This window comes from Schistocerca serialis, chromosome 7, assembly GCF_023864345.2.
Source record: "Schistocerca serialis cubense isolate TAMUIC-IGC-003099 chromosome 7, iqSchSeri2.2, whole genome shotgun sequence".
NCBI lineage: Eukaryota > Metazoa > Arthropoda > Insecta > Orthoptera > Acrididae > Schistocerca > Schistocerca serialis.
Genome location: NC_064644.1, coordinates 263826056 through 263850565, shown reverse-complemented (window position 1 = coordinate 263850565; position 24510 = coordinate 263826056). Strand labels below are relative to the sequence as shown.

The 24510-nt window shown below is 38.3% G+C and overlaps 1 protein-coding gene across 2 annotated transcripts in view; it reads right to left on the bottom strand.

Moving 5' to 3' along the window:
• The window catches only part of LOC126412195 (ubinuclein-1), a 389778-nt gene that overhangs the window by 12881 nt on the left and 352387 nt on the right, over positions 1-24510 (bottom strand). For both annotated transcript variants that reach the window (XM_050081677.1, XM_050081678.1), the window contains 2 exons: positions 15686-15767; positions 10255-10358 (listed from right to left, as the gene is read on the bottom strand). In XM_050081677.1, the coding sequence (XP_049937634.1) occupies positions 10255-10358; positions 15686-15767 (186 nt within the window). The remainder of the gene's footprint in view (positions 1-10254; positions 10359-15685; positions 15768-24510) is intronic.

The window sequence follows — 24510 nt, the reverse complement described above, 5'->3', positions numbered from 1 at the left end:
TAAATCTGTAAACTCAGCAACAAGTAAAGGAAACGAAAGAAAAATGTTGAGTAGGAATTAAAATTACGGGAGAAGAAATAAAAACTTTATGAGGTTTATTGATGACATTGTAATTCTGACAGAGACAGCAAAAGACTTGGAAGAGCAGCTGCATGGAATGGACTGTGTCTTGAAAGGAGGACATAAGATGAACATCAGCAGAAGCAAAACAAGAATAATGGAATGCAGTTGAATTAAACCAGGTGATACTGAGGGAATTAAGATTAGGAAATGACACACTTAAAGTAGTGAACGAGTTTTGCTATTTGGGTAGCAAAATAACTCATGATGGTCAAAGTAGAGAGTATATAAAATGTAGACTGGCAATGGCAAGAGAAGCGTTTCTGGAGAAGAGAAATTTGTTAACAACGCGTTTAGGTTTAAATGTCATGCTCCATAAGAATGCTGACGCTTAGATGGGTAGATCATGTAACTAATCTGGAGGTTCTGAACAGAATTGGGAGAAGAGAGATTTATGGAACAACCTGACTAGAAGAAGGGATCAGTTGATAGGACACGTTCTGTGGCATCAATGGATCACCAATTTAGTACAGGAGGGAGTCATGGAGGGTGAAAATTGTAGAGGGAGACCAAGAGATGAATGCAGTAAGCAGATTCAAAAGGCTGTAGCTGCAGTAGTTACTTGGAGATGAAGAGGCTTGCACACAATAGAGTACCATGGAGAGCTGCACCAAACCAGTCTTTGGACTGAAGATCACAATAAAAAATTAATTTAATTATACCGATCTATTACAATATTCAATTAATTTGAAAATTCTGATCTATCAGTTAAAAAACAAAAGACCAAATAATCTATTTATTTTGACTATGCAGTGATGTGAAAAATGTATTTCTCATTACCAGATGTGCAATTTTGTTTTCATGGTAGTTGTCATACAAACATTTAAAACAGAACCTATATGCCTACTGCACTATGCGCAAAATAATGCAGATGATGATTTCAATGAAAGAAGGGTTTTAAGTATAACGAAATTCAAACAAAATGAGAAATAGATACAATCAACACAATAATGTGTAAGAAGAAACAAGGTGATAAAACAAAAGAAATTAAATCAAATTTAATACATAAAATTAATTTATAAAACATGAACAAAGATTTCATGTGGAAAAAGAATGACAGGAAAAAAATGAGAGCAAATGACGAAGTTGATATTATGATTAAAATGATGTGTCAAAGAAATGGAAATATAAAAATATATTTAAATCAATTAATTGAATAAAATAATGATTGCAGTCATTTTGATAAGGTTTCAAAAATAAAAATAAAATTTACTGCACCTGGCAAAATTTAGAACCACAACCTCCTGCACATGAAGCTACTATCCTGACCATTACACCATGCAACCACACTACTTGCTCCACCTTTTTAATGCTACTGAATGTCACACGAAATTCCAAATTTTTTTGTGTCAGTTGTCCGCAAACGAGGGTCCACCAGAGTGAATGGCTGGAGTGTGGGATACCTGGGATCTTAACCTGCATAACACCTTAGTTGGTTTCAAAAAGTTGATACCACCGCTATAGACCTCTCCTTGTAAGAGCACTAATAAGTACCACTGGCATATGGATCAGTTCTGCATGCAGACAGATAAGAAACTTGTTTCATGTACTTGTGCATTCTCATCGTAAGTGTTTGTCTGGAAGATACTACTGCTAACTTCCTCATGTCTCAAGCATTCTCAATACTGTTTTTGATACTATGTTTGTATTTATTTGTAATCCCTATTTTATTTTCTATTTGTCGTTTCACATATTTGTAGCAATTTTTAATTTATTCTGAATACTCACATTTTCATGTGATTAATAATACAAAGTAAGAGATGTATCTATTAGAAACTCAAGATCCAGTATTTGTCAATTAACATTTCAGTATCATAATAAATAGAGAATTCAAATAAAAGGTAAAGAAATTTGTCCAGTGAGAACTAAACAAGTAACTTCATGATGACAACTATGGATGACTCTGTTAAGTCACTTGAAATTTTTCATACTTAAACAGCTCACACAAATTTTCAAAGTCAATTTTCTCAAGTGCCTCTGAGAAGTGAATCATACTACTTACAGAAATTTATCTCTGGGCCCTAAATTTTAAATCTTATAAATGTGAAGAAAATCTAGGAGGGTCCTCTGTAAAATATTTTCTTTTGGTTAATAATGCCAATGTGTGATCTGCTTACTATTTACAAAAATATTTTAAAATTATGAGATAAATATTTTGAGAAAATAATTTGCATTTAAAGCAGCATCTGCACCTATTGGTATGCATGTTTTACTTTTACATATATGCATTTGATAATGGCTGTGTGTGTTCTGAAACCGGTTACACTCTTAACAGATGGAAAACAAAGGTACCTGTTTGAAAAACAGCTTTTCAGTAAATAGAAATTTCATCTTTTTTATGTTTTCCACCATTTCTTAGTTGCTTTCTACATTCTTGGAGACATCTGTCTTTGCAACTAAATGAAAGACCATTTGTATTGTGCCATACACGTTTCACTTCTTTTTACACATGAAGCATCTTCAGTGGTCTGTAATGCATGTCATTTTATGAGTAAATAATTCACGCTAAGGTTAAGTTTTTATTTAATCTGGATATGTTCTACATCTCAGCTTGTTATTGTTTTAGTGGCTAACATGATCACAAAGTTGTTATTTACACTGATTTGTTCATTACTATCTTGTTAACCGGAAGGGAACTTCGTACATGAATGTTTTCATGTAATGTTAGGAGTTTTCTGGTGTAACTGTTCACTCCAGTTATTTTCATATCCTGCTCTACGTTAGAAGGTTCATGCCCATGCTTTATGAGGTATTCAGTAAAGGGAGGAAAGACTATTTCCATACTTCCAGCTTCTTATGTATTTTTTTTCTAGTTTTGAAATTTCTGCCTGTCATTCCTACATAACTGTTTGCAACCTTGACATTCTAACTGGCATATACTAGCTCCTTGGTATCTGTCTCGTTTTTCCATTGATATTTGTAACTGTGACTGAAGTGTGTTTCTTGTTCTGTATGTGATGGGTAATCCCTGTTCTTCAGTATATTTACTATTATCTGTGTTGATTTGTGTTTACACATTAAAGTGTACCATTTCTTTTTGTCAGTCATGTCACAAGTGCTTCTTTTCCATTTGTTCATGTCTATGTAGTGTCTCTGTTGTTTATAGCATTTTGCGGTGCTTGCTTGTGTCCTCTGCTTAGTTTCATTTTTCTTTAGTTCTGTTTTATTTCATGATTAAGTAATTTGTGTTATGTGTGTGTTATATCCGTTGTTTTCAGCTGTGACTTGTACTGTTTCTAATCCTTTTATATATTTCACTGGTGAGTTGGATTTTATTCACGTTGCATATATTGGAGAGCTACTAGACTGTGAATCTGTAGGTGGTTTGATGTGGTATGTATTGTCTCTGTTGTTGTTGGCTTTCTTTACACGTCAAATGTGGGCTTACTGCTGTCTCTCGTTATTGTTGTATTCAAGAAATGTATTTGTTTTGTGCTTCTTATCCCACGGTGAACTGGATATTTTTATACATACAATTTATATCTGCATGCTCCATGTATCACACTAAGTATATCATGAACAAATCTGTACCAGTAAACAATTTTGTATTCTTTCTTTGTTATTATTATATCAAAGATTGCATTTTGTATGTAGCTGATGAATATGTTTGCCAATGATCGTGATTTTGGGGATCCCATTGGAAGGCCATCTTTTTTGTAAGTCATATTCCTTTTCAAATTGGAATTAATTCTGACCTGAGATTACTTTGAGGGTTACAGTTATTTCTCTAGTACTATCTCCAGGTAGTTTTTTGAATGTCAGTAGGTTCTCTCTGTATTTCATAGTGTAGTGTTATGATTTTGCTTGTGTGTTTTTCCACATAGTATGATGATGCAGTCAAGAAATTTATGACAGGTCTCAATGGAATATTTCGTTTGTGAATTTTGGGTTGGCTTCTGAGTGTTGGTGCTTTTGCCTGATGCATTGTTTCTGTTCGTTCATGAACTTATGTTAGATTTCCCTGAGGTTGTTTTTTCTGTGTGTCTGGAAATGTGCTATTATATCAGATTTCAGTCTTGTGATGTCAGACAAGATGAATTCCTGGATTTTTTTTTCTAAATATTGTTCTTTATTGATCAGTAGAGTGCTGTTCCTTTTATCAGCTCTAGTGACTATGAGGCTATTGGAGTGCAGTTTTTCTTTTGATTTCTTGGTGGTATTGTTTTCTAATTATAAGTTTCTGTTGCACTCTTTCTTTGATGTAGTTTGTTTTGTTCTTCACATTTCCTATGTAGTAATAGCCTCTCTTGGTGCTGAAGTGGTGTTTTAGCCCTTTTTCTAACATCTGTGTTTCTTCCTGCATTAATTCTGCATCTGTCAGGTTTGTTACTTTTGGGTGGTTTGTATGGTGGTGACGTGTGTGTGTGTGTGTGTGTGTGTGTGTGTGTGTGTGTGTGTGTGTGTTTTTGTACTTTGTTGTGTATATATTTCAGATTGTGATTACTAGCGAGTGTTTTAGTATTTCGTATATGTTTGTTATGTGTGTGTTTCGGTGTTCTTGCTATGATGTGTTCAGTTTTCTGTGTTAAGCTAATCACCACTGTTGGACAGTGGCTTCATCCTATGGTGCAACAGAATCTCCATTGAAATATTAATGCCCAGAACAATTTTACAGTGCATAAAGATTTAAAATTTAAAATCATCCTTTCTCCTCTGTATGTGACATAACTCTTTAGTAGTATATATTAACCTCCCTGCAAACATCTACAGTCATATTTGGAACTGGTGGTCAATTCTCACGTGGTTGGCTCAACCCATATGCAAAATCTGGTTTTGCACCCGCCAAAGACCACTTGCCAGCTGCTGAGTTTGTTGGTGAGTGTTAGAGAAGTAGAGAAGGGAGTGGGGGCATGAGGTTTCTCCCATTATGAGCACTGGAGCAGTGGTCTGGCGTGTATCCACAAGGAGTCTCCACTTCCCCTCCTGATGTTGAATCTCGCCAAAGCATGGTTCCTCCTCCTCCCCAGTCTTTCTGCCAATGTGACACATAAATAGCAGATTTTGAATCTAATTCATATCTGCACTATTTGGTAACTTACGATACCTGTTGTGTCATTCATCACTATGAGTAATTACATGTCTGGAAGTGCATTAAAAATAAGAGTCTAGTTAGCAATGACAAGCAGCAGTTTTCTTTTGTTTGTTACAGTTAAGTTACCAATACTGTGACCAGCTTTTACTCTTAGTCATGTGGGAAGATTTAGTATGCAGCTGTGAGGTTGAAGATGTGATTTCTCAAATGTGCTGTGTCTACAACAAAGCTTCTGTTGTCATTCACAACTAAGGCTGTTTTTCTTACTGAAAACAATATGAAATCAATGTGAGTGATATTACAGTGCAGAGGTTAAGGGAAACTAATTTGTTTTCCCTGTCACTTGAAGATAAGCTCTGTATCAAGGATTTGAGAAGACTGATACCAGAACTCCAGACAGTCAAGAAAATTAAAAATAAAAGCGAAGAAATTTTCAGACCAGACATTTACGAGAAAATAGACTGGATATGCAGTTGTGATATCATGAACAAAATGTACTGTTATCTGTGTTTGTTCTTTGCAAAATTAAATGGTGGGTGTGAAACGATTTGGATGCTAAGAGGTATGGGCGCTGCCTGAAATTTATCACAGAAGATAAAAAACATTAGCAATTCAGATCATAATTATATGACTACACAGTCAGAGCACAATATTTTAGGGAAACGAGATATTAGGCAACAACTGGATAGTGCTTATAGGCAGTCAATTGGAAGACACAATGATCAGTTTTGCGAATATCATTACATACTCTACAAAACTGTGTATTGTATTATAGTTTGTGGTGTTTCTGAACTCACACTTTGTGGATATTACGAATACGGTGGTTCATCAAATACGGGAATTTTCTGTGGTCTTCTAGATTCAACTGCTGGAGTTAATGCTACACTTAGCAATCATCTTTCAAAGGTTTCTGTTTTCAAAGGCACATGTAAACAAATTCAATATGATTTCCTTTCCTGTACACTGGAGGTTTGCCATAATTGAGCAAGAAAGAAAATTGCTGCCACTAATTTTGCATCAGTTATCGCAAATAAGGCAATGATTGCAACCATTTCACAGTTTTTTATAGTTACCAGAATTGTTTTTTCTGAGGGTAAACCTGCAGAAACATTTTAAAGTTTCCTCACTTCTCATGAACGTGATTCGAAAATGTTAGCAGAATTGCTTAAAGAATCTTTCCTGGATATTGTGGATAATCCAAGTAAAGTTATTTCTCAGAGCTACAAGGCACAGCTGTAATTAGTGTTCATCATTCAGGTGTACAGACTCTTCTGAATGAACATTTTAAACATGCCTATTTTGTTCATAGTAGTGCCTGTAAGTTGAATCCGATTTTAACCTACAAGTAAGTCAGAATATGGGCATTAATTTTTTTTTGCTGGCCTTAATCCTTTCACAGCTGTTAGGGCCAAGTACTCAGCCTGCCCGAACAGCTGAAGGGGACGAACGTATTGTGTGCCTCGCCACAGAGTGGCTGACAGCCATACAATGCTGAAGACTGTGTCCACAATCAGCTAATCACATGTTCCAGTATGCGTACAACCACTCTTCAATAACATTCTTTATAACATCAGTGTCACACTGCACAGTCCAAGTAGTTGCAGTTTTTGATAACCATGAAACGGAATTTCAAAACTAATCCAAGCTTTTTGTTATATGTTCAACCTGGGCTACAAAAAAGTTGGTTTAGAAAAGTGGTAAGAGCTTTTCCATTTGTGATTGGAAAATTCTGTAACTTGAGGTTTGCACTAGCAATATAAATGTCTGGAACCTATTAAAATCTCATTAATATCAAACCAATACATTTCAAGATTTAACATTTTAAGTGAATAGTTTCTAGGGACGATGCCTTAAACTCAACTATCTTCTATTCTGGGCAGCGGAGAGAGTTGTTGAGAAACTGCAAGTATTTTGCTACACTGTTTGCCTTTTGAAACATTGAAGACACCATTCCTGTAGGATAATTTGTGCCATTTCACAATATAAATTTTGTATCATGTGTACTTCCAGACAGGAAATCAAATTACAATTACTTGTCCTTGTGTGCCATTTTCTGTTCCATGCAGCCGAGAGTGTTGATGAGAAACTGCCAGAATTTTGGTGCACTGCTAGCATTTTATAAGATCTGATATTTCAGTTCATTAGGATAACTCATGCCCTTCAGAGTACATATGCTGGTGTCATCTGCCTTGTGTTTGTTAGGAAATCAAACTGTATGTATTTGTTCAATTGGTAAGTAGAAAGGAATCAGGAGTAGATGAAAGCTGTAATGCTTTCTTACATTACAAAAAAAAGTAGTTAACAACGGCATTAGCAGGAATGTTGAAATGCAGACAACAGCACGTCGTCATTCTACTGTGCATGTCTACCTGTTCCTGTGCTCAATCGTCATGCCTTCCTGCCTGCCAAACGTAAGTAAATACCCTTAGCCATCTGGCCATTCTACCTGCCAGGCGTACATGTACCCCTGTCCATCTCGGAACTCCATCTGCTGAGCAAACATGTATGCACATAGCCGCGAAAGGTTTAACGAGATTCTTTGTTTTTTTTTTCCATAGTTCTTCATAGAGAGTAGTGGTACTAACTGACATGGTGAACAGGAATGTCCCTTATGGTTCCAACATGAGATGGAATTTTAAACCAAGAACTGTGCAAGTTGTGTACGAAAAGAGAGAGTAACTTGTAGAATGTCTTGAGCAAGCTGAGCTTATGTCTTGACAAAGCAACCCAGAATTTCAATTTTGGTTGTATGTATTTAATCACACTGTGCCACATGTTGACTCATTGACTGTACAACAAGGGATCCATGTCCAAGATATCACTGACATGATTTTCATGTGCAGAGAGCTGCTGCAACCTGAGAAGACACAAAGATAGGGAAACAAATTCCAAAAACTGTTGTTGCCAAAGAAGCTGCGAGACAAAAATTATTGTCCAGATTGCTGAATGCTTTGACTTTACAGAGTATCTCGTTGCTGCAAATCTGCAAATTATTTAATTCTGAAAGTTTGTTTTGTATGCAAGACAATTTCCCCAGATGCTGCTGCTGCTGCTGCAGAGGTCTTGTAAAATATATGCCTTCTTTGAACGCAATAAGCTGAGAACAGAGCTTCAGGTATTATACGTGAGGAATGAGCTTAGAACTCTCACAAATGCTGTTCCCCTTCTGCAATTGCCATTTGAAAATAACTTGTAGAAGCCTTTTAGTAAAAAAATGAAACTGTTGAAGTGACTGTTACTGTACCAGTGACATCATGTGAGATGAAGCCATCTTTCTCTACCCTGAAGAGGATAACACTTTTCTGCGAAGTACTATGAGTTAAGAGTGGCTATTAACAATAGCAGCACTCTCCATTGGGAATGACTTTGTACACAGCACCATAGACTTCAATAAATGCTTTACTGACAAGAGTCTCTGCTCTTAATGAGTGGAAAATGGGTTTATCAAAGAAATATTCATTGTAAGGTAAGTGTATTTCTGTAAAGCACTTATTTTTCAGCAAACGATTTCATTCTTTGTGCTACCAGTATATAATGCGTACACCACAACACAAATATAAGACGTATGGAAAACACACTACAGTTGACAACACTATAAACAGTGAACACTCACAATCAACACACAGTGAGCCATGGAAGTCAAATGTTCAATCAAAATATGTTTGATGAAGGCCAAAAATCAGACATCGTGGTGTACACAGGTCAACTAAGTACAATTTCTGGATGACGTTACATGGATTAACAACATCAAAAATCATAAGTAGAACCAGAAAGTAATGTAACCTTGCAAAATGTCTACTGCAAAACGTTGTTTCTCACCTAAGAACAGGAGAGAAACAAAAAACCTTTAATGTAGTAGCATATATGTAATTATTATATGATTACACACATAAAACAAACATTTATTACAGGCAACTGAAGAAGCTTCATAAATAAAAAGAAGTGAAACCCATATGTTACAAAACAAATTGCCGTTTATTTGAAACTTCTTGGCAGATTAAAACTGTGTGCCAGACCAGGATCTGAACCCAGGACTCTGACTTTCATGGGCAAGTGCTTTTCCAATTGAACTACCCTAGCACAGCTCCCAACCTGTCCCTACAGCTTTACTTCTGCCAGAACCTCATCTCCTACCTTCCAAGCTTCACAGAAGTTCTCCTGTGAGACTTGCAGATCTAACACTCTTGGAAGAAAGGAAGTTAGGTAGGTGGGAGATGAGGTTCTGGCAAAAGTAAAGCTCTGAGGGCAGGTTGTGAGCCATGCTTGGGTGGCACAGTCAGTAGAGTACTTGCCTGCTAAAAGTGAAGACCCAGGCCCAAGTCCTAGTCCAGCACAGTTTTAATCTGCCAGGACATTTTAAGCACACACTCTGCAGTAGAGTGAAAAATTTCTGCTGATCCTACATTGCCAAGATTAAAAAATTACAGTTAAAACAGAATTATAAAATAGTTTAGTCACTGAAAATGACTTCCTGAATAAAGTAGGCAAGATTTGTTAAGCTGTAATAATTTGCACAAGGACGTTGACAACATATACAAATACAGATAGGACATATGAAACTGCCAACATATACTTTCAGTTATTAGTGCTGCCAAAAAATTTTTAATGCCTGGCCTGTGGAATATAAGCCGAACAATAGCCTGCCATTGGTTCTCCTGCTTATCAGAAATTTTTCAGTAATTCACAAATTGAGGTCTTTCAGCTTGTCTGAAAGACAAAGGTTAAAGAGTAATGAATGAAAGCTTTACAAGAGCACCCCCCCCCCCCCCCCCCCCAAGAAAAAGCTCTCTAGCATATATTATAATAGGGCATATCTGGAAGGCACACAACTCTGAAAGAAAGATCAAGTTCTGCTGTCACCACCACCACCACCACCACCACTTTTTGTCACCAATTCTCGTAATAATGTTAACTGAAAAAGTACAGCCAAATCTATTTCTAAATTTAGAAACCTGTGTCTATAAGTGGAATTTGAGCATCTAAATTAATGTGTGTTTTTTTGGAAGTCTGCATTAGTCAATCAAATACTGATGCTAAACATGAAATGCTACGACTTGCTTGTTGCAACAAAATATGTGCATATCATAACATACATGTAGTACCTGTCTGAGAAGAGAGTGTCGTCTTAACATCTTGGTAACCAGACACAGTTGAACTCGATTGTCTTCCAGGAAATGAAGACTCACTATAGGTCTCAGGATTATTACTAGAACATAAGAGGTTTTGCATGGTTAAGTATTGAGATCATGACACAATTTGAAACAAAGAAACTGGCTGAAATTATTAGGAGAATGGAATTGCAATCGCTGTCTATAAAAACTGGTTGTCTGGACACAAAAAATTACAATAAGATGGCCTATGTAATTATTTTCATACAGCTCAGTCTTTCTGTACCTTAAAACTGCTAGATATCCAAGAACTGTACAAGTAGGGGAATAAAATCTAAATTAAGGGTGATACCATTCAGCTGATCCTCATCATCACTGTAAGCAAATATTGTGGCTTACCACTCTTTTTGTAAGATTTTAAAATGCCACTGTGCATTACTATTTTCCCCCCTAGTGTGCTTATTACTTTGTCTATAAGACAATAATCTTCTACATCTTGTGGTAACATTTGTTAACTGTGTTAAGTAAGTATTTTACGAGTAACTGATGGTACTCCTCAAGTCTTTAATAGTACAGATGAACATGTGATTTTGTAGCAATGATCACATAAAAACTTGTTGAAGAGGCACAGAAGCCGCAATATTACTTGGTACTGCAAGAGAAAAGTCTCAAGCCTAAACTCTAGTTTGTGGGTAAAAAATTTGAAGGAACTTTCTTTCACTTTAGGATTAAAAGAGACCATTAACCAAAAAGCAGAAGTGTTGAGTTGTTGACAGGCACACACAAAAGAAAGAAACCTTGCTAGCTTTCACAGTTATAAAAACACACACCACTCGTGTGTGTGTGTGTGTGTGTGTGTGTGTGTGTGTGTGTGTGTGTGTGCGCGCGCGCACATGCACACATGGACGTATGTGTGGGTGTGGGCACATGCGCATCCCTACATGACGCCAGCAAGACTAACAGTATCAATACCAATCCTATTTTTTGGCAGGTGTACTAGTTGTTGTGCGGGTAGTGCCATGTGGGGTGGTTAGAGGGAGAGGGAAGCAGGAGACATGGAGAGGGTGTGGTCCTAGTGGCTCGGAGGGAGACGGCTGGTTTTCTGGCTAGGAATGCAGGAGGAAGGAGTGGCATGCATTTGGACTGGCTTGATTGTAGTAGGACAGTGAGAAGTAGCACTTGCTGAATGTGACGTGGAGACATGAATTGGAAGGGAGTGACAAGATGGAGGAAGGGGAAACTATTGGGTGGAGGTCGCAAGGACAGTGGTTTACCTGAGATTGCAGGCCATGATGATTATGGGAGCAGAGGATGTCTTGTCAGGGTAGCTCCCATCCACGTAGTTCAGAGAAGCTGGGGGAGAAGGGAAGCATTCAGATGGCTAAGGTTGTGAAGCAGCTATGGAAATTGAGCACATTGTGCTCTGCTCCATGTTTTGCCTCCGGATGGTAAACTTTGTACTTGACAACAGTCTGGCAGTGCCCGTTCATCCTGATGGACAGCTGGTTGGTAATCATACTAACATAAAAGGCTGTGCAGTGTTTTCAGCAGAATTGGTATATTACATGGGCTACTTTCACAGGTAGCCTGGCTTCTGATGGGGTACGGTTAGCCCGTGATAGGGCTGCAGTACAAGGTGCTGGGTGTGTGGATTGAGTAGGTCTTGAATCTAGATCTGCCACAGGGATATGACTACTGTGGTAAGGGATTGGGAGTGGGAGTGGCATAGGGATGGACTACAATATTGTATAGATTTGGAGGGTGATGGAACACTATTTTAGGAGGATCTGGAAGGATCTTGTGTAGGATGTCCCTCATTTCTGGGCAGGGCGAGATATAATCAATGCCCTTGCAAAGGATATGGTTCAGTTTTTCTAGTCCGTGGTGATACTGGGTGATAATGGGAGTGCACCTTTGTAGCTGATTCTTGGAGGCGGTGGGAAGATAGGGGATTTGTGAGAATATGGCACAGAAAATCTGCTTTTGGACTAAGTTTGGGGGGATATTGCCTGTCCGTAAAGACCTTTTTGAGGGATTTTTTGTGTGGAAGGGACGGCAGCTCTTCGAAATGCAGGTACTGTTGGTGTTTAGTGGGTTTAATGTGTACAGATGTGTGGATGGAGCCATCAGAGAGGTGGAAGTCACCGTCCACAAAGGTGGCGCTTTGGGTAGAGGATGACCAGGTGAAGTGCATGAGAGAAAAGATGTTCGGATTGTGAAGGATGTGGATAGGATATCTTAGCCCCGAGTCCAGATCATAAAAATATCATCAGTGAACCTGAACCAGATTAGCGGTTGGGAGTTTTAGGAGGCTAGGAAGGTTTCTTCTAGATGGCTTAAACAGGCTGGCATACACAGTTGCCATGTAGGTGCTAATGGCTGTGCTGCAGATTTGTTTGTAAACCTACCCTTCAAAGGAAAAGTAATTGTGGGTCAGTGCAGAGCTAGTATGAAGTATCTGTAATGAGGTGGTGGGTTTGGTGTTGTGAGGAAGCAAGTTCAGATTTATCTACTTCCTACCTTGTTTTGCCATCTGCCTTTTTAAATTCATTTGTACCTATTTACCATTAGCATACATGAGTATAATTTGCATAAAAGAGAAAGACTGGCACTCAACTTTAAGAAATATAGCACCTGATCTAATTTGTGCTTAGTTTTGTGTATGTAATCAATGTTCTAAATTATTTTGACTATTCCTAGCTAATGTATTTTGTTACTGGGTGAAATCAGTAATTGTTTCGGAACTTAAGTTCTATTGTTGACTTATAAACAAATATAAATTCTGTACTAATTATAAATATTTGGAAGAACCACCGTTAAGTTTCTTTAAGTACTTATTTGGCTCCATTCGATTCGAAAACATATTAGCAAAGCCAACCCTTAATTAATTCCAAAATAATTACCAGATTTGTCAAAAGCATTGTCTGCATAACTATATCATTTAATATCATTATATAAATATATAATTCGGACTAACCATTGTGGTTGAAGAAACTGTTAGAAAGAAGGCATTTTTCAATGTATTCTGTTAATTGAATGAGTTATGTTTTAATTTTAATTTCTGTAACTTAAACATTGAACAATGCATAGTTTCAGTACCTATTATTGTGAGGATATATAAAAGCCCAAATTTTGGTCCCAAGTCAGTCAATCCACGGCCAATTTTCAGACAAGAAACCTGTATTGGTTAGATCAACAACAATTCATGAACTTAACCGTGAAATAAATGTTACACCAATAGGCCATGTGTTAAAACAATGACAGCATCTGTTCAATTTATTTGAAAGAACGTGAACTGTGTGGTTAGGTGTTTACTGTTCACACATATTCAACAGTAAACTATTGAAGCAGTATGCTGATGTTTGCCTGAAAACTATTAATGAGGCTTATCAAATTGTAACCAACTATTAATGAGGCTTATCAAATTGTAACCAATAGTGAACTGGCCATATGAACTGTGTAATATTGGGAGGGGGAGGGGGGGGGGGTGAACAGTGGAAGTAAGGAACTGTGAAACGCAGATGTGCAACTTAGGTTACATCATTTACAGCAGTCAATATTGAACTTCCACCCCCCATTAACAAGGCAGTACGTCGACACCGAGGACTATCAACGAAGCAATAAAGCAGGCAAACATCACAGTGTCTGTATGGTGTTGGAAGATTTAGTGTTTGATAGTGATGAGGCCATGGGCGTGAAGGATGCTGGTATACAAGTATATGGAGACGGCATCAACAATGACGAACAGGGATCCAGGAGGCAAAGGCGTAGAGATGGTGGTAAGTTGATAAAGGCAGTAGTTAGTAATCTTGATGTGGGAGGCTAGGTTTTGGGTAACTGACTGGAGGTGTTGGTCAATTAGTGCAGAAATTCTTTCAGTGGGTGCACAACAGACAGCTCTAATGGGGAACCCAGGACTGTTGGGTTTGTGGATTTTGGGGAGTACGCGGAAGATGGATATGTTGAGCGTTATTGGGGTGAGAAAAGACATGGACTCTGTTGAGAGCTTCTGGGAAGGGCTTATGGGTTTTAGTAGGGATTGGAGGCTATGTTGGGCTTCCGGCTTGGGATCACTCTGGCAGAGCTTGTAGGTGGGGGTCAGGCAGCTGGCAGAGCCCTTCCATCAGTTTGTCACTGTGACTCATCAAGACAGAAGTGGAGCCTTTGTCTACAGGGAGGATGACTAGGTCTGGATCTGTTTTCATTTTGTGTGTGTCTGTTGAAAGGGTAGTATTCTTAAGAAAGGATCTGGGGGAGGATCGCGAAGCCTAGAGGGAGGTAAGGAATTCCTGGAAGTTGATTAGGCAGTGGTTAGGTGGGAGGGGAGAAAGGTCACAGTTAGATGGTGGTATGAACTGGGTGAGGCAAGGTTCAAATGCTGGGATTAGGTTGGCTCCAGTTGGAGTGATTGGCGGCAAAGAAGTGTTTCCATAGGGATTATGAGAAGGGCAGAAGGTCTTTGACAAGTCCAACGTAGCAAAATTTTGGGGATAGGTCTACAGGTTAGACCTTCGGATAGGACTGAAACTTCTGTGGGGCTGAGGTTTTTAGTGTGTGTCTTGGGTTTGCTTGGGTTCTGGGTCTCGTGGGGTATTTTGGATGATGTGGTAATTTGAACAGGACTGGGTCTGGATGCTATGAGAGATTGACAAGGGAGTTCACTGATGGATGGATGTTGACGGATAGTGGTGCCCCGAGGTGGGAGTGGGATGTCAACAGCTTGGACAGTTTATCCAGGTTGTGTCTGAACTTCTCCTCCAAGTGTTTGAGTGCAAATGTTTCTACCTCGGAGATCCTCTTCTCCACCACCAGCTTCTCAGAATCATGTAGGTGTGAGTTATCCTTGCAATACATCCTCCACTACTGTAATTATCCTGGCCTCAATCTCATGTAACCCACTGTCCTTGCACCTTCCACCCAACAGTTTCCCCCTTCTCTATCCTGGCAGCCCTCTCCTGCTGCACTCAGCGTGTGCTGCTTCCCACCGGCCACTACTATCTTGCCAGACCTTCGATCCACTAGCCACCCATCCCCAGACTCTCTCCCTCCACCCGATACTACTTCCACCACAATAGGACCACCTGCTGAAAAGCAACACTGACACTGTTAGTCCAACTGGCACCTTGTAGGGGCTTAGGTGTGTGTGTGTGTGTGTGTGTGTGTGTGTGTGTGTGTGTGTGTGTGTGTGTGTGTTATCTAGCTCATCAAACGATAACTCCAAACGCTGGCAAGTTTTATTTCTTTTGTATGTGCCTATTGACAACTCAATGCTTCTGCATTTTAGTGAGTGGTCTCCTTCAAGCCTCAGCTATATACATTCTACATGAACTTTCCTACAACACTTATTCCTCTGAATATAGTTATAATCAATCGTTACATGTTTACATACACTCAGAATTTACTCATTCTGAAAATCCATCTTTACCTTATGGGCTTTGTAGAATGGCTGCCAGAAGTAACAGCACTGCGATTTCGCGAAGGTGCAGAAGACAGACGGCTCTGAGACCCTGTATCAACATACAATCACATCTAAAGTAATTCACTAAACTGAGCAAAATAAACTTCATGTACAAATTAGATCTTGCATAGAAGTCAAACTATACTATTAGACTGTTTACTTTTTCCATGAAGAATGGATGTGCAATGCAGCAGTGTGTAATGGAACAAATAAGACTTACCAAAGTCCTATTAGTGGCACAAGAATTTAACTAAGAAATCTCCAGAACTCTTACTTGAGGTATCTTGCGCAAAAAGTTACAGCTTAACTCTTGTCTTTTGATAAGAACAAGCCTTTGCAACTATTTTCAATTTTTCATCCACCTACCTTCATCATATTGAACTTCATATATGAAGTTAAATGGCAGTCACTGCAATTCTGCCACCAAAATGGGAGGTCTTTCAGGTTAGTTCCATTAATCCTTATTTCTTCTTCATTGTCCTACTCTAGAGATTCAAAACCTAAGTCTAGGACTACTGACAGAAATCGTCATGACAATTAATGAATTGTCTTTATTTATTCTGATAAATATGGATATTTGTTTGTGTATCATAGTCTTTTATGATGGTTTTCACCAAAAGCATTCATAAAATGACAACATTAATCTTTAAGATCTGACTGTACTTTCTTCTTTCTCTTTGCCCAATTTTTTTAAACGAATTTCAGAGCAATTTTTTATGCTACACTCATTTTGAAATCAAGCTACCATAACTAAGCACTAAGATTTTGGTTTTCGATGTACATTTACAGGAAATGTTACAGTGAATCTTGTTTAGGAGAAAAGATTTTTTTTATTACTTGGAGAAATTTTAATAATTACACTGCTCCTTGGCTGACAGCTGACTTACATGAAATGATGAACAATAGCAGTCCTGCTCACAGACATTTAAACACCCATCAGAAACAGCAACGAACACTACGAAGAATACACAAATCTGTGAAACAAGGTAAAGCAATTCAGCTACAACGATGAAATGCAGGATGCTTGGTCCTTTATGCATAGCGATATGACACCTGCAGCTCTGTGGCTGAATGTCTGAAGTATGGGTGTTGGAAAGACAAAATCAGGAAAGTTTTTCAGGTCATCAGATAAAATGAATTAATTTTTCTTGCCAACATTCAATCATCATGCTGCACAGAACTATCGCCTGCAAGAAACCCCAGGCTACATAGCTATCCATGACATTTTCCATCACCAAAAACATGTATAATAAATACAACAAGAAAATCAATAATGAAAATCTCTTCTGAATACACAGGCAAGCAACATAATACTGATCAAAATGTTGCAGATAGCTTAATATCTGTCTTAACACACATATAATTTTTCTTTCACGAGTGGGACATGGTCCACACCATAGGAAGCAATCGTGGTCTGTCCTACCCCTATGATCAAAATCCCCAATCAGCTTGTAATTACCAACAAATCACCATTATCTGCTGTATACAAAGCCCTGGAATATACTGTTCATAATCAAATTATCAAAAATGTATGCAAATTCTACTTGTACAACACATATAAGGCCAGCTTTTGTAAACACAGCAGCAAACTCTGCTTTAATGAAGGTAACGGATGGTGTGAAATATGTCATGGACGACCGTGAGACCACATTGTTGACACTACTAGATTTCATAAAGCATTTGCAAAAACTCTACTCATCATATAGAGCGGGTGCTACTGTGGTCTCTATGCACTAAGAAGTCTATAGAAAGAATTATGCACAAAGCAGACAGCAACTTTCACAACTGTACATTAGCGAAAGATCTCGCTGAGAATCCTAGAAAATTCTGGTCCTACATTACGTAAGTAAGTTGGTTGAAGGTTCCTATCAGACATTCGCAGACCCATCTGGTGTGGCAATAGAAAACAGCAAAATAAAAGCCAAAGTTTTACATTTCACATTAAAAAAAAATCATTCACATTTGTGGATCAACTCTTACACCATCATTTGACTGCTGCACAAACTGCTGTATGGAGGACATAGAAATACGCATTCGCGGCATTAAAGGGGGGGGGGGGGGGGGGGTTAATGCACAACTAAGGCCTGTACCTCAAGATTTTAAACATGGCTGCAGCAGCAACTGTTGAAATTCTTCACGATAATGGATGAAGGTATATTTATATGTACCGAAACCTTGGTCAAGAATTTTAATAAATTTTTATCCTCCAACTGTTTTTGGCTGTCATCCATTATCGTTAAGGCCTGTGCATTAGAAGCGTTAAAGAATGGACCCACAAAATTACATGCAATCATTCTGAATAGTTTGCTGGTTTGCTGCAGAGTTCTTGAGCATATGCTAAGTTCAATTATAATAAATTTCCTTAAGATAGAAATTTTTCTGTCCAAAAACCAACATCGATTTCGAAAACATCACTTAGGTGAAACTCAACTTGTTCTTTTCTTGCACGATAGGCTGCAAATCCCAGACAAGAGGAAGAATCCATAGTCCTAGATTTCAGGAAAGTATTTAACACAATGCCACACTGCAGAGTATTAATAAACATCTGAACATATAGAATGGGTTGTCAGATATGTGAATGGCTTCAAAACTTTTAAAATAATAGAACCAAGTACATAGTCCTGGAGTGTACTTGTTCATTGGAAACAGATGTACTGTCAGCAGTGCTCGAGGAGGCATGATCTCTATTAACAGGGCAGCTTGCTCTAAATGTGGAAAAAAATTTGATTTAATGCAGATAAGCAGGGAAAAAAAAGCCTGTAACATACTGAAGCAAGGATTGCTGCTAGGTTTATTAACAGTAGATTTAATCCAAACATGAGTATTACAGAAATGTTTCATGGAACTCAAATGGAGGGTAGAAGACATTACTTTTGCAAAAAAGTATTGAGAAAATTCAGAGAACTAGCATTTATGACAGACTACAAAATTATCCTACTGTCAGGAACATACATCTGCGATGCCAAGAGAAGAGGTACCAGGTCTCATCTTGAAGCATATTAACAGTTATTTTCCCTTATTCCATTTGCAAATGGAGCAGAAAACGGAATGAAAAGTTTTACAGGGTAGAAGGTATTCTCAGCAATGCACCATGCAGCGGCTTGTGGGATATGTACACAGATTTATAATATTATCTGCGTTGAATAAATATTAATATTAAAAATATTCTGAGTAATGGAAGCGCCAAATGAAGAAATGTTCAGTTTAATTTAAGTCCTACTTTAAGTGTGAGCACTATTAAATAAACATAATTGGTAAGTACATATATTTGCAGGATCAGTCCTGTTCCTTTTATGCAAAGTTTCAGACAGAAAATTTTATACCAGAGGGCAAAAACAAGTCTTCATGAAACTGCTTGTTCAATATCAGATCGTTAATCAGTTTTGACAAAATGTCGTAGCGTGAGGATATGCCTCATGGTAAAAAGCAGTTGGCATTAAAATGTTGTGACAAGTTGACAGCAAACTCCACTATTTGTAGTCTTGACATTCACTGAAGATAATTGAAGACACAATTCTTCACCTCTTACAGCCCATGTGTGCACAAATTTTTTAACTAGTGTGATGAAAGTAGGAATTCAGTATAAATGAAGTGAGCATGTTAATGGGGGAACAACGATGTTATTACACACTGATTTGTGCATCACATGCTAATACACAGCAAAAATAATATTTATTATTACTTCATGCATTTGTAATACTTTTTGTTTTCTTAATTTCAAAAAATTGCAAGAAACAACAACTTGATGACTAAAGGGGAGAAAAGACTGGTGAAAATGCTTGTGCGAAATTCATATTTAGCACACACAGAAAAAAAAAAAAAAAAAAAAAAAAAAAAAAAAAAAAAAAAAAAAAAAAAAAAAGGTTACGTCATTTTACCAGCCGCCTAGTTTAAAGGAAAATAAAATGAAGTACTTTAGAAGTCACAGACTGTGTTTCAGATATCAATCTGACTTAGGTTATCTTGTTGTTGTTGTTGTTACTGTTGTGGTCTTCAGTCCAGAGAATGGTTTGATGCAGCCCTCCGTGCTACTCTACCTAGTAGAGGTTGTGCCACAAATTTCTCTTCTCCTCAATTCTATTCAGCGCCTCCTCATGAGTTATGTGATCTACCCATATAATCTTCAGCATTCTTCTATAGCACCACATTTCAAAAGCTTGTATTCTCTTCTTGTCCAAACTATTTATCGTCCATGTTTCGCTTCCATAAGAGACCACACTCCATACAAATACTTGGAAAAGACTTCCTGACATTTAAATCTGTACTCAATCTTAACAAATTTGTGTCTACTTATTATATCCTCTCTGCTTCGACCATGATCAGTTATTTTGCTCCCCAAACATCAAAACTCATTTACTACTTTAAGTGTCTCATTTCCTAATCTAATTCCCTCAGCATCACCCAATTTAATTCGACTACATTCCATTATCCTCTTTTTGCTTTTGTTGGTGTTCACCTTAAATCCTCCTTTCAAGACACTGTCCATTCCATTCAACTGCTCTTCCATGTCCTTTGCTGCCTCCGACAGATTTGCAATGTTGTCTGCAAACCTCAAAGTTTTTATTTCTTCTCCATTGATTTTAACTCCTACTCCAAATTTTCTTTTGTTTCCTTTACTGCTTGTTCAATATACAGATTGAATAACATCGGGGATAGGCTACAAACCTGTCTCACTCCCTTCCCAACCACTGCTTCCGTTTCATGCACCTCGACTCTTATAACTGCCGTCTGGTTTCTGTCAAACTGTAAATAGCTTTTCGCTCCCTGTATTTGACCCCTACCACCTTCGGAATTTGAAAGAGAGTATTCCAGTCAACATTGTCGAAAGCTTTCTCTCGGTCCACAAATGCTCTAAATGTAGTTTTGCCTCTCTGTAAACCTATCTTCTGTGAGAAGTTGTAGGATCAATATTGCCGCACGTGTTCCTACATTTCTCCTGAATCTAAACTGATCCTCCCTGAGGTCGGCTTCAACCAGTTTTTCCAGTCATCTGTAAGGAATTCGTGTGGCTCTCCCAAGGCTATCAGTAGTTTTAATGAAATGTTGTCTACTCCCGGGGCCTTGTTTCCACTTAGGTCTTTCAGTGCTCTGTCAAATTCTTCACACAGTATCAAATCTCCCATTTCATCTTCATCTATGTCCTCCTATTTCCATAATTTTGCCCTCGAGTACATCACTCTTATATAGACCCTCTATATACTCCTTCCACCTTGTGCTTTCCCTTCTTTGCTTACAAGTAGTTCTCTTCTCTCCAAAGGTCTCCTTAAATTTTCCTGTAGTATGTATCTGTCTTACCCCTAGTGATATATGCCTCTACATCCTTCCATTTGTCCTGTAGCCATCCCTGCTTAGCCATTTTGCACTTCCGGTTGATCTCATTTTTGAGACGTTTGTATTCCTTTTTGCCTGCTTCATGTACGGCATTTTTATATTTTCTCTTTTCATCAATTAAATTCAATATCTCTTCTGTTACACAAGGATTTCTACAAGGCCTCATCTCTTTACCCACTTGATCCTCTGCTGCCTTTACTATTTCATCTCTCAAAGCTACCCATTATTCTTCTACTGTATTTCTTTCCCCCATTTCTGTCAATCAGTCCCTAATGCTCTCTCTGAAACACTCTACAACCTCTGGTTCTTTCAGTTTATCCAGGTCCCATCTCCTTAAATTCCGTTCTTTTTGCAGTTTCTTCAGTTTTAATCTATAGTTCATAACCAATAAACTGCGGTCAGAGTTCACATCTGCCCCTGGAAATGTCTTACAATTTAAAACCTGGTTCCTAAATCTCTGTCTTACTATTATATAATCTATCTGAAACCTTCCAGTGTCTCTAGGCCTCTTCCATGTATACAACTTTCGTTCACGATTCTTAAACCAAGTGTTATTGATGATTAAGCTCTGTGCAAAATTCTAACAGGCGGCTTCCTCATTCATTCCTTATCCCCATTCAATATTCAACTACTACTTTTCTCTCTCTTTCTTTTCTTACTAGCAAATTCCAGTCTCCCTTCACTATCTGAATAATTTCTTTAATCTCGTCATACATTTCTTCAATTTTTTCATCATCTGTGGAGCTAGTTGGCATATAAACTTGTAGTACTGTGGTAGGCATGGACTTCATGTCTATCTTTGCTACAATAATGTATTCACTATGCTGTTCGTAGTAGCTTATCAGTGCTACTATGTTTTTTTTATTTATTATTAAACCTACTCCTGCATTACCCCTATTTGATTTTGTATTTATAACCCTGTATTCATCTGACCAAAAGTCATGTTCCTCCTGCCACTGAACTTCACTAATTCCCACTATATCTAGCTTTAACCTATCCATTTCCCTTTATAAATTTTCTAACCTATCTGCCCGGGCAGCTGGTTCAGCAAGTTTTAGGACAATTTTTGCACGAGAATCAAGTGAATGAATATGATTATGTAGACAGATGTTTCCTGTACTAACAATATTTCTTTTTTAGTAGTTGTCAACAATGTGTTTGGAGTACACACGAACCTTAATCTGTCATAATTTCCTGGCCTACAGCAGTGTTCTTGTATGTTGGGTTTTGGAAGGATAACAGTTTTTGACACAGCCCCCCTCCCCCATTTGCTTGATTTGGCTCCAGCAGATGTCATGCTCTTCCCTAACTCAGATCTACCTTCAAGGGGGAGCATGTCAAGGATGTCTAATCAATTCAACAGAATATGACAGTAATTCTGAACAATAATCCAGTTCAAGCTTTAGCAAAGGCATTCCAGATCCTCTACAATTGGTGCAGAGAGTGCGAGACACTGAAAGGAATACAAGTGCATTAAACAAGATATCAGTCTTCCCCTTCAATGAGGACATAGGCCACTTTGGTGTGCTGTACATTATGCAGAACTAGTATGTGTCTGTTGTATGACCTTCTGTCAGTAACTTAAATCATGGCAGTGAAGTGGTTGTATGTGCTAGTTGGCTGTTTGGAAACAACACAGTAGCAGGGGTTGACGTGGCGATGTTACAGGACAGCAGTGCCCCATGGCAGGTACCAGAATATCTAATAGGTTCACAGATATGTGAGTAGCTTGAATACTTCTTAAGTTACACAACCCAGTATGTTGTCTTTGATGGTGAATGTTCATCAGAGACAAGGGTATCGTCAGGACTGTCCCATGGATGTGTGACAGGATCACTTTTATTCTCTATATACATAAATGATTTGGTGGACAGGGTGAGCAACAATCTGCAGCCATTTGCTGATGATGCTGTGGTGCACATTAAGGTGTTGTCATTGAGCAGCTGAAGGAGGATGCAAGATGACTGAGACAAAATTCCTATTTGGTGTGATGAATGGCAGCTGGCTCTAAACATAGAAAAATGTAAGTTAATGCAGAAGAGTAGGAAAAACAAACCCACAATGTTCAGGTACAGCGTTAGTAGTTTCCTGCTCGACACAGTCATGTCACTTAAATACATGAATGCTGCAAAGCGATACAAAATGGAAAGAGTTTGTTAGGATTGTAGTAGGAAAGGTTTCATGGGAGAGTTCTAGGATAGTGTGGTTCATCTGGAAAGGAATGGTAACTGGAGGGACCTATTCTTGAGTACTGTTCAAGTGCTTGGGATCCATACCAGGTCAGATTAAAGGAAGATATTGAAGCAACTGAGAGGCAGGCTGCTAGATTTGTTAGTAGTAGGTTCTGACAAAAAGCAGGTGTTATGGAGAAGTTTCAGGAGGGCAGGCAACATTCTCTGTGAGGAACACTACTGCAAAAATTTATAGTACCAGTATTTGAAGCTGAGTGTAGAGTGATTCTGTTACTTCCAACATACAAGTTTATAGGGACCACAGATATGAGATATAAGGGCTCACAAAGAGGCATACAGACAGTAATTTCCCCTTTGTTCTATTTGCAAGTGGAACAGGAAAGGAAATGACGGGTAGTAGAAAGGCATACCCTCTGCCACGCGCCATAAGGTGAACTGCAGAGTATCCATGAAGGCACAGATGAAGATAGGAGCTATAACAGGATGTGCTCAGGACCATACCGTCTCTCGAATTGTTTGCGTCTCAATGTGGAATACTCAACATGCTTTCAAGGAATTATGTTACATTAGTAGCCACGAAACATGACACAGTGACAGTGGTCGTAAAGACATCATATCCCAGACAGAATGGAGACGCATGTCACATCTTGTCAACCCCACAGGAGTTGCTGCCATCAGGTCCATCTCAACCAGTTTCCAAGCACAAATTGCCAACAAAACTGCATGCAACAGACATTTGGAGTTGGCTATCTCACAAAAGACAATTTCTCAGATTGGCCCATCAAACAGCATGTCTTCAGAGAGCCAAAACAGCAACTGGATAATGTCTGACTGGAGGCATGCAGTGTGGTCTGACAAACTGCAATTTTGTCTTTTTTAAAAGGACACAAGGTGTCAGTCTATGGATGGCCTAACAAGGCATTTAACCCGCTGATATTGAGGGTGATTCTGCGACATTTTAGGAGTGTTTTCCATACCATAACTTACGCTCACCTATCAGGTTCCTCTAAGCATGAAGCAGGATGTCTACTTCGATGTTCTCAATAAACAAGTTTTGTTCTTTTTTCTACATCTTCAAGATTCTGTAGTATGCTGTATGGACATTCCCATTTTCAAAGATGACAACAGCTATGTTAAATCTTGATTGCTCTGCTAAATCACTCTATGTTAATGCAACAGAAAATGTCTGGGACTCTTTCAAAGTGTGGATTAAGCAGCTATCAATGTACCAGCAACTTGTTAGCTTTATGGGATTTAATCATCAAGCAG